Source organism: Carassius auratus, chromosome 18 (assembly GCF_003368295.1).
Source record: "Carassius auratus strain Wakin chromosome 18, ASM336829v1, whole genome shotgun sequence".
Classification (NCBI taxonomy): domain Eukaryota; kingdom Metazoa; phylum Chordata; class Actinopteri; order Cypriniformes; family Cyprinidae; genus Carassius; species Carassius auratus.
In genome coordinates this window covers 223210-242180 of record NC_039260.1, presented here as the reverse complement: position 1 = coordinate 242180, position 18971 = coordinate 223210, and the positions used below count along the sequence as shown (strand labels likewise).

The 18971-nt window shown below is 38.4% G+C and overlaps 2 protein-coding genes across 3 annotated transcripts; one reads left to right on the top strand and one right to left on the bottom strand.

Annotated features, from left to right (window-relative positions):
- Window positions 1–1154: 1154 nt before the first annotated feature.
- On the bottom strand, window positions 1155–6066 carry LOC113118038 (TM2 domain-containing protein 3-like). 2 transcript variants are annotated; one of them, XM_026286895.1, is made up of 6 exons: window positions 5925–6066; window positions 4547–4642; window positions 4285–4445; window positions 2435–2546; window positions 2262–2337; window positions 1155–1677 (listed from the first exon to the last, which is right to left on the bottom strand). In XM_026286895.1, the coding sequence occupies exons 1-6, from the start codon at window positions 5983–5985 to the stop codon at window positions 1512–1514; spliced, it is 672 nt and encodes a 223-aa protein (XP_026142680.1). In that variant the 5' UTR covers window positions 5986–6066; the 3' UTR covers window positions 1155–1511. The 2 variants fall into 2 exon arrangements, with proteins under 2 accessions (XP_026142680.1, XP_026142679.1); XM_026286894.1 differs by having other exon boundaries at window positions 1156–1677; window positions 2435–2609.
- An 856-nt stretch (window positions 6067–6922) lies between these two features.
- On the top strand, window positions 6923–18322 carry LOC113118037 (serine/threonine-protein kinase ULK3-like). The gene is made up of 16 exons (XM_026286893.1): window positions 6923–7265; window positions 7446–7586; window positions 8516–8636; window positions 8758–8853; window positions 9271–9414; window positions 9950–10032; window positions 10700–10855; window positions 12236–12341; window positions 12419–12459; window positions 13367–13469; window positions 13546–13610; window positions 13695–13773; window positions 16852–16892; window positions 17451–17498; window positions 17565–17628; window positions 17993–18322. Exons 1-16 carry the CDS (start codon window positions 7167–7169, stop codon window positions 18007–18009), a joined length of 1404 nt encoding a protein of 467 aa, XP_026142678.1. The 5' UTR covers window positions 6923–7166; the 3' UTR covers window positions 18010–18322.
- The last annotated feature ends 649 nt before the right edge of the window (window positions 18323–18971 follow it).

The following is an 18971-nucleotide window of genomic DNA, read 5'->3' as shown; positions in this document are numbered from 1 at the left end:
ATATTACATTATAAAGTATGAGGTGCTTTATTGTATTTCACTTATTTCAAATATTTCTTAAATGGGTTTTCAGTTTTAGTTAACTAGTTATAGAAATAAAATATGAAATAAAATATGCGTTGTGTGAAAAAAATTAAATCTTAAAACTATTTCAGCTAAGTTGTCAAAGCAACATTTCTCATAATAAAAACTATGTAGACATTAAAAATAAAACCAAATTAAAACAAAATATTAAACATTCAAAATATATATAAAAAACTATAATAATAGCATCTCGAAGAACCTAAAACCAGACAGAAATGGGTTAAAAATCAAAACAACAAAAACCTTGACTTTCTTTATTTTGTGGAACATGAAGATATTTTGAAGAATGTTAGGATCCACTCCTCACTGAACAACAACAAAAGAGACTAATGACAGATTTAAGATCCCCATGAAGCACTGGTTAGGAACACACTGTACTACTGTTTAACAGCAGTGTGCACTGTGCAGTATGTGCTGGAGCTTTGGAACAAAGCCGGGTTTGTGCTTCTTTTAAAGCAGGAAAGAGAAAGTGAGAACAGAGTCTGCAGTCGAAGGTCAGGATGAGCTGAAAACACAGACGTGTGTGTTGATATGACACCAGCGCTTACATTCACTCACTGTGTGTGTGTGTTCAGGCTGGAACATGATGAAAGAGCCCGAAGGCTCTCGAAGCGTCCTGTTCTCACTGATTACACAAGATGTTCACATTCTACAAATATTCAGAGCGGTTTAACTCTTCCATCACCAGCACTCGTGCAGCTCTACTCACTGATCAGAAGCACCAATACAACACAAGCTCATTCGTATGGAGTCTGTCACGATGCAAAATATATTCTACATTATATTTAGTAACAGCTTATCAGTGCTGACTATCTCTGAGTGGATGTCCATATGGAGTAATGTACAGTAAAATCAAGAAGTTAGTTAATGACATAATTCAGATTTCACAACATTTTATTCCTAAAAACATGGTGAAAATGTGTTGGTTTTCTGTTTACAGTATTTTCTATGGAAGCTTGTTTTCTGCCACAGGATAAAAAATATAGCAAATTGCATTTTTTTCTTGAAATTCTTGCAAAATGAATAAATAAATAAATAAATATATATATATATATATATATATATATATATATATATATATATATATATAAACAATTGCCATATATTAAGTAACGTAATTGCAACTTTTTTCCCTCACAATTGTAAGTTTGCATATTTCACAATTCTGATTTAAAATCTTGCTCTTCAGTTTTTATCACATTTCAGAGTTTGCATCTCATTTCTGACTTTTCTTCTCATAACTGTGAGATATAACATCATCATCCTGAGTTTTAATCAGAAATCAACCGTGAGGATCACACTCATATATACACACAGCAGTAACATCACACAGATGAGTTATGATACATATTCTACATGTTTCAGAAGTGTGTTCATCAGTTTTCCTCTGAAGGCCTGGGGACGTGCCCCGTGTGGAGGGTGAAGCCTCAGATGTAGAGCGAGCCGTCGGCTGGTCCCACGAATCCCACAGCGATCAGCAGCACGTCGATCAGCGTCCAGACGCCCAGACCGCCCAAACTGAAGAGCTTCCCCAGACCTTCCCTCCACTGGCCCAGATAGAAGCGGTCCGCTCCGAAGCCCCCCAGAGTCACGCTGCACACACAAACATACGCTTACACATCTGCACATGCACAAAAATTACACATTTTTGATTTTTAACTTTAGTGGTGATGGCATAATACAGCTGTGTGCAATGTGTCTGTCAAGTTCAAGGGTCTTTTACAAATAAAAACCTTTGGCTTTTGTAAGGGCAGTATTTCATATGTCAAGGCCTTAGGTCTCTTTAATGCTTTGTGCACACGTAAAAGTCTGTATATTTTTCATTATTGCAAAGCTCCTTGAGGTTTTGTAATATGGTGCTAAAAACATCTTGAAAAGAAACCCAAAACACAGAATGAAAAAGTGCACTTGCACCAATCGTGTTTCACAATCACTAAATATTCATTAAGTTCTTAAATTTCTATGAAAAACTACATCGGGGTGAAAGTCTGGAAATTCAACTTCCATTGACTTCATTTAGCATTATCATCAGTATTATTATTAAAGACACCTTTCAATAAAATGAACGATGCTGCAACAGTTGAGTGTGTTTGTCCAGCACAGGATTGATGGAGATTCTGCACACACTAACACACACAGCTCTTGTTTGTGACTGTCCTGCGTGTGAAGCGCATCACCTGAGAGCCAGAGCCGTGGACCACTTATACCCCCCCGTCCAGTTACAGAACAGACGCTTCTGAAACACTCGCTTCCCTGTGAACAACACACACACACACACATGCGTGTAACACATTTGATCAGTTCATGCTTAAAGAAGAGTGAGTGTGTGTGTGTGTGTGTGTGTGTGTACCGAGGCAGTGCACGTGCTCCAGAGCTTCACAGCTGGTGTTGTAGCGTCTGCGTGGACAGGACACCGTCGAGCAGCTGCTGGAGTCTGAGCAGATGTACTGAGACGGATCCAGCTGCCAACAGAAGCGACAGTCCAGCGTGAGCGAGAAGTTCTGCTGCGGTCGACTCGGATCGCCCTGAGACACACACACACACACACACACACACACACACACACACACACAGATACAGACACACACACACACACACACACACACACACACACACACACACACACAGACACAGACACAGACACAGACACACACACACACACACACACACACACACACACACACACAGACACACACACAGACACACACACACACACACACTCTTGTCATAAATTAATCTATTACTTTTCCTACATAATGTTTAACAAAAAATATTGGTAAAATATATATTTGGGAGTCTTAGACCTTTCCAATGATATATAGTTTGTCAAGATTAAATTAGAATTTATTGTAATATAGTATAGTCAACGTAGGCGTCCTGAATACGGGACGGGGTGACAGTTAACAGGTTAAAATAAACTAAATTAAAATTAAAAATGTTGCCTTGACAACTAACTGAAGTAAATGTTATTTTAAGTTATTGTTTTGTATTGTTGTAGTTTGTTAACTATAATAACCCTAAACTGCATCTAGTATTCAGTATGCAAATGAATCATTTTGAGTTGCATATTTATTTATTACCGTATTTTTTGGACTATAAGTCGCACCTGAGTATAAGTCGCATCAGTCCAAAAATACGTCATGATGAGGAAAAAAAAAGTGGCACTGGAGTATAAGTCACATTTATTTAGACCCAAGAACAAAGAGAAAACATCTCCAGCCGCAAGAGGGCGCTCTATGTCTTCAGTGTAGACTACAGCAGCACTGATCAGCGTAGAGCGCCCTCTGGCGGCTGGAGACGGTAATGTTTTCTCTTGCTTCATGTCAAATTAATTTTGATAAGTCGCACCTGACTATAAGTCGCAGGACCAGCCAAACTATGAAAAAAAGCGCTACTTATAGTCCGGAAAATACGGTACCTTATTTTTAAACATTCTGAACACTTTCACTCTTTTGATGGATATCTGTTATTGATTTATTTTCCCTTCACGTGTGAATTCCCCAGTGTTTAATCTGACATCGGGTGCTCTGTTCATCACCTGTGCGCTTCTGACATCAACAGCATCAGATTTCAGAGCATCTGATTTGATAAATACTCTGCTGGTAGTTTTATAATGAGAACTGAAGATAAGGAGCGCAGATGTTTGAAATCGTGTGTGTGTCTGTGTGTGTGTGTGTCTGTATCTGTGTGTGTGTGTGTGTCTGTATCTGTGTGTGTGTGTCTGTGTGTGTGTGTGTGTGTGTGTGTGTCTGTGTGTCTGTGTATCTGTGTGTGTGTGTGTGTGTGTGTGTCTGTGTGTGTGTGTCTCTGTGTGTGTGTGTCTGTGTCTGTGTGTGTGTGTGTATCTGTGTGTGTGTGTGTGTGTGTGTGTGTCTGTATCTGTCTGTATCTGTGTGTGTGTGTGTGTGTCTGTGTATCTGTGTGTGTGTCTGTGTCTGTATCTGTGTGTGTGTGTCTGGGTGTGTCTGTGTGTCTGTGTATGTGTATGAGCTTTTACGAGTTTGGGACGACATGGGGATAAGTGATGAATGACCATTTTCATTTAAGGGTGGAGTATCCCTTTAAAAAAAAAACGGAGTAAAAATAAAACGGAATTTGGGGAAAAATTTCACAGGGCTCTATAAGTGTAGTGTACTCTCTGAACACACAGAGGAGTGGACATGTCAGACTGGACACGCTGCGGTCCAGAGAGAGTCTCACCACACAGTGGACGCCTGCTTTAGCTCTGCAGGTGAAGTTAGCCGGACGGCCGTAGCTGCAGTTGTGATGAAACGAGCAGATGATGCAGTCGGCCGGGAGTCTGGAGCACTGACCGCCGCTGGGACACCTGGACAGGTAACGGTCGGTCAGCGCTGGAGCCGCTGAACACACACACACACACAGGGTTCAGAAACACTCTATCTTGTTTAACTCTAGATTAAACACACATCTGAACCAGGGTCTGTTCTGGAGGGTCACTCACCGGAGGATGAGTTCAGGGCCAGCGGGCGGCTCATCACCGGACTCTGCTGCACGGAGTACACCGGCTCCTGAGCCACGTGAGGAGAGCTCAGATACGCTGAGACACACACACACACACATACAGACACACAGACACACACACACACATCATCCGACTGTGTATGTGGAAACCTGTTTCTCCTCATTCAGTCCAGCATAACTGCTTCAATATTCTTCCATACAACTGTGATTCAATATAATAATAATTATTCATATTGTTATTAAATACTCATTTATGTGATAGCATTATTGCAATAGTGTTACATTTATTGATGTGTTTAATTTCTTAATTTAAATAATAATGAAACAAAATATTTTAACAACTAATTATAATCATTATTACCATCATATATTCATTTTTATTTGACAGTAGAATAGTGTTTTGCAATAGTAATACATATTTTTATTGATTTGCTTTATTTCTATCATATCAATTAATTTTTTTTACATTTTACAGTACAATGCTGTTAACTAATTTATTTAATTTTAATAATAATCAAGCAAACTATTAAATAAATATTAAATCTAATTTGAATAATAATCAGTATTATTATCAAATATTCATTTATTTTAGTAAAGTAGTGCTATGTTTTTATTTACGTAATTTAAATAATAATAATAATTAGTTATTATTAAACACTCATTTTTATTTTACAGTACAATAGTATTAATGCATTTATTAATTGGTTTAATTTATTAAATAACAATAAATCTAAACATTTTGAATAATAATACTAATTTTGAATAATTATAATCAAATATTATTTTTTATTTTACAGTACAACAGCATTTTGAAATAGTAATATATATTTATTTGTTTATTTTTTACACTTCTATAATTTAAATAATAATTACAAATTTTGAATAATAATAATTTGTTATCATTAAAAACTTATTTCTATTTTACAGTACAGTGGTTTTACTGCAGTAGTAAATTTTTTATTTATTTTCTCAATCTGTATAATTTAAATAATAATGAAACAAAAACTTACTTTGCATAATCAATTAATGAACTACTATTTTAGTTTTTACAATACAGTAGTATTAGTACAACAACAACAACAGTGTTGTTTATTTATTTGTGTATAGCTGAATTAATATAATAATTTGAATAATTATTTACTTATTATTGTGTAGACACACAGAATGGAGAAATAATGTTTTCCTTCTTTTTTATTAATGTGATTATTGTTCCTGTCTGATCACATGATTAATAAACTATTGTATGAAATACAGGTATTTTTGAGATAGAAGCTGATAGAGCTGTAAACAACAGACGGAACCAAAAACACGCTAACAGAGTCCAGACAGACTCAGATATCGATTAGATGAGCTCTTACCGATCACAGATCTGCAGTAAATGTCCAGCAGAAGCAGAAACAGCATCAGATACGAGCTCATGATGTTCAGAAACACATCTCAGTCTGTTTACTAACATCCAGAACACTACTGCGCTGCCGATGGACTCAACTTCCGCTTCCGCTTGCGTAAAAGTCCTAACGGCTGATAGTTCAAAATAAAAGTGCTTTGCTTTAATAAGAGAAAAACTAAACTTTTAATATGAGCTTAGCTTCTTGATAAAAATGTAAAAAATAAACGTATGAAGCGATTGCTTCATACTGTATATGTAAACAATGTTAAAAAGAGCATAGTTACTGCCACTGATCTATAATAGAGACCGACCTGAAAAACATTGCACTTCTAATAAAAAAATACATTTTAAGTTACTGGACAATATGCAAATTTTTTAAAACTGAGAAAGAAACTTAGCTTCAATCTGTTTATCAGAAACATCCTATTTGTTTACTTAAATAAACATATAAAGAAAAAAAGTTTAAACTTTTCTGCCATTTATCGTTATGTTGAATTTCTTGTTTATTCATTTGCTTATATTTAATAATTTTGTAACAATAAAATACTAATCAGAATAATAATAAATGTCATGAGTAGCACAGGTATATTTGTAGAAATAGCCAACAATACATTGTATGTGTCAATATTATCCATTTTTCTATTTTGCCAAAAATCATTAGGCTATTAAGATCATGTTCCATGAAGATATTTTGTAAATGTCCTACCATAAATATATAAAAATGTATAAAAAACAAAACTTTAAATATGATTTTCTCAATATTCAGATTTTTTTGCTCCCTCAGATTCCAGATTTTCAAATAGTTGTATCTCAAATATTGTCCTGTGTGTGTGTGATTTGTATGAGTCTCTATGGAGCGCCCCCTGCTGGAACGATCGGTTGGTGTCTTTCTTTGACGTTTGAATGGAGTTGCAGTACTCGATCTGGCCGGCAGGTGTCAGTGACGTGCGCGCTCTAGATCCCGGTGCGTGACAGCACCGATGACGTCAGCGCGCGGAAGTAAACAGACCGCTGCTGTTCTTTTTTAAACGCGTTAATGAAAGGTTTACGATCATCTGACCATGTTTTAAAAAATAATATATGGTTATCATTCATTAAGTCAACAGTCCGCTTGAATGACTGTGATCGGGGCAGAAGTAAAGCGCTGTGCTCATGACTATACTGTAAATGTCATTGATTATTGATCGATTATTGATTGATTGAGTTCAGGATGGCTGCGAGCTTCGCTCCTCCGAAGCTGAAAGACTTTATTCTGACAGAGAAACTGGGAAGCGGCACATATGCCACAGTTTATAAAGCTTTCAGAAAGGCGAGTGATTATTGATCTCTGATCATGCACGAATAATCGGTTATTAGCAGAAGCATGGGCCTATTTGACATAGATTATTTACTTTCTTGTTAATGTTGTACTTTATTGTTTTACTTGAATGGTTATGAGTTATTTGTCTGATTGTTTTATTGATCATTTGCATGTTCTGGTTGGTTTCAGACGGACAGCAGGGAGGCGGTGGCTGTGAAGGTGGTCAGTAAGAAAACTCTGAATAAAAGCTCAATGGAGAACCTGCTGACAGAGATTGAGATCCTGAAAACAGTCCGGCATCCTCACATAGTGCAGCTCAAAGACTTCCAGGTACAAGATTCCCAGCGTTTAGTCTTACACTGCATGCTTCCTTAAGAACAATGTGAACTCACTTTTAAATTGTTACTAATTTACACAGTGTCAGAAATGTAACGTTGTCAAATGTAACATTGTTGGAAACCACTGATTGTAACATATTTACACAGTTTCAATAACGTAACATGTCATAAATGTAACATTTTTGCAATATTAATTGTAAAGTATTTACAGTGTCAGTAACGTAATAAGTTGTCATAAATGTAACATTATTATAACACATTAATTGTAATGTATTTACAATGTTACTAATGTAACACGTTGTCAAATGTAACATTGCTAGAACACATGAATTGTAACATTTACACAGTGTCACTTGTCTAACATGTCATAAATGTAACATTTTTGTAACATTAATTGTACCATATTTACAGTGTCACAACCGTAACATCCTAACTGTAACATGTTATTGTTACACATGAATTGTGTCATTAATGTAACCCGCTGCCGTAAATGTGATTTATTAATTGTAACATTAACATCATTACATCAATGTAACATACTACATTCACTTTTTTATTTAACATTGTATTTAGTGAATTTAGCTGAATAATTAATTTAAGAACAAAATCAGAAAAAAAAACTTTCACTCCACAAATCCAAAAGCACTGATGTGTCCAAGGATCCAATAGACACTGAAACTCTGATTATCAACATAATACATCATTCATAGTTCACTACTTTCCACAGACACACAATTAGATCAATTAATAAATCTTTCAAATGATATTCAGATGAATGACAAAACTGGAAACAGTGTAGAAGTTCACCAAAAGTGTCGAGATGAGATTTTGTGCCATGAAGAGGAAAATGAAGAAGGGTGGCTCATCTTACCCCGTTAGATCTTAATGCCAAATCCTCATCTCTGTGTGTGTGTGTGTCAGTGGGACAGTGAGAACATCTATCTGATTCTGGAGTGGTGTTCAGGAGGAGATCTGTCCCGATTTATCCGCAGTCGCCGGATTCTTCCGGAGAGAGTCGCCCGTCGCTGCCTGCAGCAGATCGGTACTCACACACACACACACACACACACACACACACACACCACAGGATCTATGATGATGACATGACTGATACAGACTGATTCGGATGAGAAGACATGATTTGTCTCATGTGTGTGTTTTAGCATGTGCTCTTCAGTTTCTTCACGAGAAGAACATCTCTCATCTGGACCTCAAACCACAGAACATCCTGCTGAGTGGAAACACGCTGAAGCTCGCAGGTCAAAGCTCGTCACACATCACTGTCAGCACTGTCATTACACTTGAAGAACAGTCAGTAAAAATAATGCACTTTCAACTGCTTACATTTTCAAAACTTTGCCTCTTTTTCTCATCTCTTGGAACTGCGTTTACAATATCAACACAAACGCATCTCAGAAGCAAACGCATTTGCCATAATATGAATTCCTGTTAGATGTGTGTGTTACAGAGAGAACTGTGTTGTGTTTTGAGTCAAAAGCTGAATACTAGTGTCTGGTTTTGTAGATCTGGTGTGTGCTTCTGCTTGTGAGACAAGAAAAGATAAAACTGTAAAATGAAGTGTTTTCTAGAGGCACACGGGTGTTTTGTTCTATGTCTGTGTTGTGAGATCTATTTCTCATCATCTCATAATGAGGTGTATAACGGGGTGTGTGTAGATTTTGGTTTTGCGCAGTACATGAGCCCGTGGGACGAGCAGCAGGCTCTGAGAGGATCTCCGCTCTACATGGCTCCAGAGATGGTCTGCAGACGCCATTATGACGCTCGAGTGGATCTGTGGTCCGTCGGGGTCATTTTATACGGTGAGACGCACAAATACAGTTTCATGAGTTGAGTGATTCGATTCTTTCATCATTTGCTTACCCTCATGTCGTTCCAAACTAGTTCGACTTTATTTCTTTGGTCGAAAACAAACCTACTTTTTCCACACAATGAAAGTCAGCGTGGTCTGGCGTTGTTTGGATTCTTCATAATATCTTAATTTGCAAATGTCTCATAGTTTCCATATAAACGGTGTTCAACATTGATGATAATCAGAAATGTTTCTTGATCAGATCAAATCATCATATTATTCAGATTTCTGAAGATCATGTGACACTGAAGACTGGAGGAATGATGCTGAAAATACAGCGGAGCATCACAGAAATACATTACACTTTAACACAGATTCACACGGAAAACAGATGATTTACATTAGAATAATATTTCATAATTTTACTGTATTTTTGATCAAATAAATGCAGCCCTGGTGAGCAGAAGAGACTTATTTACTTCTCATTAATAAATCGCTATTATTCCACTTTTTGGACCAGCTGTATGTGTGTTTTTTGAGGGCAGAAGCATTATTTGGACGAGCTCCCTTCGCCTCTCGCTCATTCGCTGAACTAGAAGAGAAGATCCGCAGTGAGAAACCCATCGAGGTGAGGATTGACATCTGTTTATATTGCTGCACATAAACAAAAGAGTTTCCTGATCACAACCAATTATATTTTTATTTGAAAACACATCAAATGTTACCAAAAAAATGAGTTTGTTTCTTCATCAGGTTTGTAGAAATGTAGCATTGCATCAGTGTCACTGCAGTGAATGGGTGCCGTCAGAATGAGAGTCTGATAAAAACATCCCAATAATCCACAGCACTCCAGTCCATCAGTGAACATCTGGAGAAGACAAAACCTGAAACACATCCAGCATTAAGATGATTTTAACTCAAACACATAGAGTCTATAATCCAGAATAACACTTCCTCCAGTGAAAAAGTGTTCTGGTCTGAATCAGGAGAGAAATCTGCACAGATCAAGCAGCGATTAAACAGATCTAAACTAATCTGTGAGAGACGACAGCAGATGAAGCACTTTTTCACTGGAGGAAGTGTTATTCTGGATTATATACTCTATGTGTTTGAGTTAAAATCATCTTAATGCTGGATGTGTTTCAGGTTTCGTCTTCTCCAGATGTTCACTGATGGACTGGAGTGCTGTGGATTATTGCTGTATTTCTCTCACAGTAATGAATCAGTATACGCCTCGTGGTCTCTGCTCCACTAGATGGTGTGGTGGTCTCACACATTGCTCTCTGTGTGTTTAGCTGCCGTCGGGAGCGAGAGTTTCTCGTGACTGTCGAGATCTGCTGCTGCGGCTGCTGGAGCGAGACCCGGACAGCCGCATCACGTTTGAGGAGTTCTTCCTGCATCCGTTCGTGGATCTGGAGCACATGCCCAGCGCCGAGAGCCTCGGGAAGGCCGTGAGTGTGACAGATGATCTCACACTAACACGCTCACATCTTTATTTTAGTCCTGAAGTGACAAAACCACCGCTCCTCGACTCTAGGCTCAGAAACTTCAGCAAATGTGTCCCACAGATGCTGCTCAGGAACACACAAACACTCGATCAGAGCAGAGTCAGATCACGAGATGTTGGTTTGTTTTAGAGCTGCTTGCTGCCACTGATTTCCTCATTCAGTTAGATTCTAATTTATAAGCTCTTCATTCCATTCAGATTTATTTATTACTTATTGTTTTAAGTCATATCATCATCAAAGGCTATATTTAATACTTGAATTTTATACTATAACCTTAAATGCAATAAAATTTATATAACAATTATTTACAATCTTTCAAATTGATATTTAACGAAAGATTATATTTTCCAAGGAAAGACCCTTAAAAAAAGTCCATTACTTTTTTTTATTTTTTTTTATAAAATGTTACTTTGTATCATTTAAATCATAAAATATGGATTCTGTTCAGATTTAAGTAGGCCTTTTATAGTTAATATTCCTATTAGCCATACTCATTTAGATAAATGAGCATTTTTTGAGTGAAACTAAGCAAAAATGAGTTTGAATCTTTATTTTTACCCAGCCATATGTTGATTTAGTTTAAAAGCTGCACTTTTCTACAAAAGCACGTGTAATTATGACAAACATCAGGTAGACATACTTTTCTAAATTAATTTTTATCTATCTAACTATCTAAAATGTTTTAATCCAAGACTCGAAATGAATGAAAATACAATATTTTAATTTCTGAAAGATTTCACAAAATTTTGTTATCTTTAGCTTAGAACAGGAAAAATATCTGCTAATGGTGTAAAAAAAAAAAAAAAAATCTTAACAAAAGGTAAACTAAATTATTTTTCTTGTCCCATTTATTAAATATTTTATTGTCATTTTGAGGAAAACAAAACTATAATTTTTATAAATTTCTGCAGAAAACAAGACTAATATTTTATATTTAGTATATAATATATAAAGATTATATAATATATAAATATGTATATTTTATATTTAATATATATTTATATATATTTTATATACTATTATAATATTTTCAGTCATTTTGATGTAAATGTATTTACATTTAAGATGTACTTTTTTGCAATATTTGATTTCTTATTATTTTTGTCTTGTTTTTCAATACAAATATCTAAATTTATTAAATCAAGGTACATTTACTTGAGAAGCACAATTATTTATTTAAGATATTAAGTCTTGTTTTCTGAAAAATAAACAAAACAAGTGAGTTTGTGCTTTAAAACCAGAAAAATATCACTACATGTAAAGGGAAAATAAGAAAAAGTAAGAAAGTCACGTTTATGGGTGTGTGAACTCTTTGTCCTCTAGACAGCGCTGGTGTTGCAGGCGCTGCAGAAGGACCAGGATGGAGAGCGATTGGCTGCGTTATCTCTCTACTGTAGTGCACTCGAACACTTCGTTCCTGCCATTCACTGTAAGACACGAGCGTCTCCGTCTCTCTGTTTCTCCAGTCACAGTTCACTCTCATCATCTCAGTCTCTGCTCTTTCAGATGAGACGGACAGACAGAGGAAGGAAGCGCTGAGGCAGAAGGTAAAGAAATCATGTCGTTCCAAACCCATGGGAACTGGGCCTCGAAAATGAAAAAGAAGCAATTGAGCCTTCGCAAAAACCCACCCTCCTTAGTTCACTCCTTAGTCACGCTACACATCCTGTTCTCACGCAGTGAAAAATACATCGCGGAGCAAAAAGTAAACTGACAACATGCTGGCAGAGAAGGAAGGCTACTTTAGGTTTAAAATAAGAAATTCAACCAATAAATACTGTTTTGTGTCTCTGTAATGTGTTGTGAGAGATCACAATCAGAAGGTATTTTATTTCAACCGCGGTGAGACGTCAATACTAGGGATGTAACAATATCTAACGATACATCACGATATAAAGTCCACAATACGATACGATATTCTCCATCTAATGCACTTTAAGAGTTCACGATTAAGAGCTCCAACCCATGTTCTTCAGTAAGAAAACTTAAGTCAGAAACAAGTCTGAATATGAATATTTCACAGGTATATTATTTTTGCTTTACACTACAGTAGGGAAATTATAATACTCCTTTCTCCATTTTTTACACTAAAAAGAGATATTTTGAATTTGGACTGCATTTAAACCGCAAGCTGACAGCAATTCAAACTAAATGTTAAAGCTTTTATTTAAGAAGACCTGTTGTTTCAAAATCGTCATGTGACCACGACAATAACAGTTTAGCTATCACGATATCACGATATTGATAATATCTCTAGTCAGTACACAACATTTTAAAGTTTAAGTCCACTGAAGTTAATCTACTCTCCTGTCTGATCTGTTTGCCTGACAGGATGGTAGATTCTGCGTTATTATTGGTCAGATCACCTGTCAATCAACGGTTAAATTATTAACTGAGTTCTTAAAACCAATCCAGTTAAACAGACGTGACTGATGCTCATTTGTTTTCTCTCAGGTGAATCAGTATGTTTCTCGTGCCGAGGAGCTCAAAGCATTGGTCAGATCGGATAACAAGATCAGTTTTGAGGAGGCAAAATCAACCAGGAACATATTAATAGGTGAGCAGTGCTGCGTTATTAATATCTGATATCTCACTCCAGTTTTGTGACGTTCAGATCTTCGTTGTGTTCACAGAAATGTCCAGAGATCAGCCGCGTTTGCTGGCGGCTCTGGAAGTGGCGTCCACTGCTGTTGCCCGGGTAAGTGTTGCGACGGCTCATTTGCATGTGTGTGATGTGAGCTGCGGTGTGGCATGATGGGTAACGGAGTCCTGATGTGTGCAGGAGGAGAGCGGAGCCGAGGACTGCGACACGCTTGATCTATACCAGCGGAGTCTGGGCGAGCTGCTGCTGGCATTGGCGGGTAAATCATCATGAAAACTTATTGCCAATCATCTGATAAAAACTCACAGTGCAAAGCAAATCTTCAATTTAACATTCATTTCATGAAAACTATCCAGAACACCCTAGCAACCACGTAGTAACAACACAGAATACCACAACAGCCACCAAGCAACAGCCTAGCAACCATCAGCCTAGCAGCTGCTTAAATATTTAGAACACCCAAGCAACAGCTTAGCAACCACCCAGAACACTCCATGCAAACACCTAGTAACAACACATAATACCATAGAAACCATCGAGCAACAGTCTAGCAACCATCAGAATACCCTAGCAACTGCTTAAACACTCAGAACACCCAAGCAACAGCTTAGCAACCACCCAGAACACTCCATGCAAACACCTAGTAACAACACATAATACCATTTGAAACCATGGAGCAACAGCCTAGCAACCATCAGAATACCCTAGCAACTGCTTAAAATCTTATAACACCCAAGCAACAGCTTAGCAACCACCCAGAACACTCCATGCAAACACCTAGTAACAACACAGAATAGCAAATAAACCACTAAGCAACAGCCTAGCAACCATCAGAACACCCTAGCAACTGTTTAGAAACAGGTTTAAACAATCAGAGCACCCAAGCAACCACTTAGCTACAGCCTTGCAACCATCCAGAATACCCTAGAAACCATACCATGCTTAGTAACTTGTGGGAACACTCAGAAAACCCTAGCAACCACCTAACAACAACACAGAATACCATAGCAATCACTTAGCAACAGCTTAGCAACCATCCAGAATACCCTAGAAAGAACACGGTAACAACCTAGCAACCATATTGAACACCCTAGCAACTGCTTAGTAACGTGTGGGAACACTCAGAACACCCTAGCAACCATCTAACAACAGCACAGAATACCATAGAAACCACTTAACAGCTTAGCAACCATATAGCACACCATAGCGACCACCAAGTACACCTTACTGAATTATTTTCTGACAAACATCAAACATCATTTTTTTTAAAAATGTAAAACGTGGTTCTTCATGAGGCGGAGGGCTGTCAGGCGTCCAGATGTGGCGGCGAGCGGTTGCCAGGTCAGCGTGTGTGGTACGATCATCTGGATCTCATTGGGAGCAGCGCTCTTCATTCTCAGAGTTATTAAATACTGAAGCAAATGCAAACTGTTATTTCTCAAACTCCTCCAGAGCGCCAGACCCCACAGCTCTGCTGGATTCCCGCCTCACTGCAGGTGTTTTTTGGCCATTTCAGTCCCACTGTTGATCTGTTACAGCACTAGTGCCAGCACTGGCCTAATCAAACACAGCCGCCGGCCGCGTCAGGCTCCTGTGCTTGTCAAACATCTCTGCATTACCTGCTTCTACTGTTGCTTAGTGTTGAGTTAAGCATATGGGTTTGTTCAGTTCACTAGGGTTTACTAATAACAAAACCAATACAACGAAAATAGAAAAGATCCTATAGGTTTAAAAAAAAGACTTGGTTTGATTCTTTCATTGCCCTAGCAACCGCATAGCAATGTGCTGAAAACCTCCGAAAACCACTGCAACTACATGTGTTAAAACCATAGCAACTGCATAGAAACCATGTGTGTGTGTGTGTGTGTGTGTGTGGGTGTGGGTGTGATGAGCTGGTGTGTGTGTGTGCTGATGATGATCTGATGTGTGTGTGTGTGTGTGTGTCGGTGATGATCTGATGTGTGTGTGTGTGTTGGTGATGAGCTGGTGTGTGTGTGTCGTGATGATTTAGTGTGTGTGTGAATGTGTGTGTGTACTGGTGATGATCTGATATGTGTGTGTGTGTGTGTGTGTAATGGTGATGATCTGATGTGTGTGTGTGTGTGTGTGTGTCTGTGATGATCTGATGTGTGTTTGTGTGTCGGTGATGATCTGATGTGTGTGTGTGTGTGTGTCTGTGATGATCTGATGTGTGTTTGTGTGTCGGTTATGATCTGATGTGTGTGTGTGTCGTGATGACTTGATGTGTGTGTGTGTGTGTGTGTGTGTGTTGGTGATGAGCTGGTGTGTGTGTGTGTGTGTGTGTCGGTGATGATTTGATGTTTGTGTGTGTGTCGTGATGACTTGATGTGTGTGTGTGTGTGTTGGTGATGAGCTGGTGTGTGTGTGTGTCGGTGATGATTTTATGTGTGTGTGTGTTGGTGATGATCTAGTGTGTGTGTGTGTGTGTGTCGGTGATGATCTGGTGTGTGTGTGTGACGTGATGATCTGATGTGTGTGTGTGTGTGTGTGTGACGTGATGATCTGATGTGTGTGTGTGTGTGTGTGTGTGTGATGAGCTGGTGCGTGTGTGAGCTGGTGATGATCTGATGTGTGTGTGTGTGTGTCAGTGATCTGATGTGTGTGTGTGTCAGTGATGATCTGATGTGTGTGTGTGTTGGTGATGATCTGATGTGTGTGTGTGTGTGTTGGTGATGATCTGATGTGTGTGTGTGTCAGTGATGATCTGATGTGTGTGTGTGTGTGTGTGTGTCAGTGATGATCTGATCTCTGTGTGTGTGTGTGTGTGTGTGTGTGTGTGTGTCGGTGATGATCTGATGTGTGTGTGTGTTTGTCGGTGATGATCTGATGTGTGTGTGTGTTTGGCAGTGATGATCTGATCTCTGTGTGTGTGTGTGTGTGTGTGTGTCGGTGATGATCTGATGTGTGTGTGTGTTTGTCAGTGATGATCTGATCTCTGTGTGTGTGTGTGTGTGTGTGTGTGTGTGTGTCAGTGATGATCTGATCTCTGTGTGTGTGTGTGTGTGTGTGTGTGTGTGTGTGTGTCGGTGATGATCTGATGTGTGTGTGTGTGTGTGTGTGTGTGTGTGTCAGTGATGATCTGATCTCTGTGTGTGTGTGTGTGTCGGTGATGATCTGTGTGTGTGTGTGTATGTGTGTCGGTGATGATCTGATTTGTGTGTGTGTGTGTGTCGGTGATGATCTGATCTCTGTGTGTGTGTGTGTGTGTCGGTGATGATCTGATGTGTGTGTGTGTTTGTCGGTGATGATCTGATGTGTGTGTGTGTTTGTCAGTGATGATCTGATCTCTGTGTGTGTGTGTGTGTGTCTCCTGCAGCTGAATCTCAGGGCCGGCGCAGGGAGCTGCTCCACAGCGAGGTGAGACTAATATCATCTGACTGTGTTTATTCTGTTTCTCCTACAGCAGTGTGAGCTCACGAACCGCTGTCACATGACTCACATGCATCTGACGCACTCAGCAAATTCACACTCTGTTATCAGCTTATGAGCTTTAAAGGTGCTGTTTGTCACTCTTTGACTGCGCTAAAGCATAAAATACCATAACATTTGCAGATATAATTTGAAATATTAATAAAGAACTCTACTAGGATATTACTGATATTAAAATGATCTTTTGGTAATACTGACCTTCTTACAAAGAACTGGACGTTTACTTTTTTTCAAATTCAGCTCAATGAAGAAGTCTTCCAGACCACGTGACGTTGTTTTAATGATCTCACCGATGTGATATTCGGTTAAACATTGTGTCCCTCAGCTGAAAAAACACCTCCATGCTCCAAGAGAAAACACAAGACGCTCAGACTTCCACAAAACCTTCTCCTGGTGTTATGTAGAGCTCACAAGCATCAGTTGACCAATCACAGCGGTCTGTTTCATCAGTTATGAGTGGAGTTATGCCCTGATTTTCTCTTGCAGATTAAAAGTCTGATGAGTCGAGCTGAATACCTCAAAGAGCTGATCAAGGTAATCGCTGTCGTATCTCTCGCTCCGCTCGTTTAGTGAAGCGTCGTCTAAAGCTTGTGTTTACAGATGCGGGAAACTCAGACGGACGAATCGCTGAAGAAAGACGCCGCTGCTGAATCTGTCAGATCCTGTAAGTACAGATTCATATTGAGAATAACGTGTCATTTCCTGGCTTCATGTTTCAGTAGTTGCTAAAAGGGAAAACTGCTCATCTAAACCATTTCATGGGCTTCTTGAAGTTACAATTAAAATGTTAAATACATAAGAATAAATTCATAAATGTGAATAAAATACATTTTAAATATAATAAATATTTTTCTACATTTTTTTTACATTTTGTAAATAAATTAATAAAAATAAGAAAAATATAAATATTAAAATAATTAAATATATTTTAATAAATAATAATAAAAGTTGTTGTTTTTTTTTCATTTGAACACATCTATCTTTGATTTCATAATGAAAGAATCAATTTCTTGCTCTCTCTCTCTCAGCGTGTTGTTTACAGTGAGCTGGGTTCTCGTCATGGCAACGGATGTCGTGTGTCACATGACCGGAGGATTCGCAGCATCTGATTGGCTCCTGGCTGACAGTCAAAACACTGTCAGATCTGGTTTGTGATCATCTGGATGAGATCTGAAATCACTGTGCTGAGAAACAGACCTTCACAAGAAGAAACTGACTGTAAAATCACTGCTCTGGATTTAAACACACTCTCTCTCTCTCTCTCTCTGTCTCACACTCACACAAACACTCTCTCTCTCTCTCTCTCTCTCTCACACACACACACTCTCTCTCTCTCTCTCTCTCTCTCTCACACACACACACACTCTCTCTTTCTCTCTCTCTCACACACACACACACTCTCTCTCTCTCTCTCTCTGTCTCACACTCACACAAACACTCTCTCTCTCTCTCTCTCTCTCTCTCTCTCTCTCACACACACACACACACACTCTCTCTTTCTCTCTCTCTCACACACACAGAGGCTGACCGCAGCTCAACCACAGATCCAGCAGCATGACAGAGGTGTGGCTTTCTGTGTGTTTACTCTGGGTTCACACGCTTCACACACGCGCTCACACACACACACACACACACACACACACACAAGGCAGAATACTGTTAGACGAGCTCTGATTCCTGATGATTGTGTGGTGATTTATTCACTGTCTGATTTGAATGAAAGCATCATCTGTATTTCTCAATCTCTGCGTGAATATTTTCTTGCATTATGAATTTGTGTTGGCCATAAATTGTCATTTCCTCTCCACATTCCTCCAGTAATATGATTCCTGCCCTGCATTCATCTTTCCTCTCTGGATTAAATTATCCTGCAGAAACATCATCGTATTCACAACAGAACATCAGGAACTCCTCACTAAACTTCACCTGATCTAACAATGAAAAAAAATGTACTAATGCATTATTCAAATCAAAAGTTGTATCTGTGAATATTTAAAAGAATTGAGC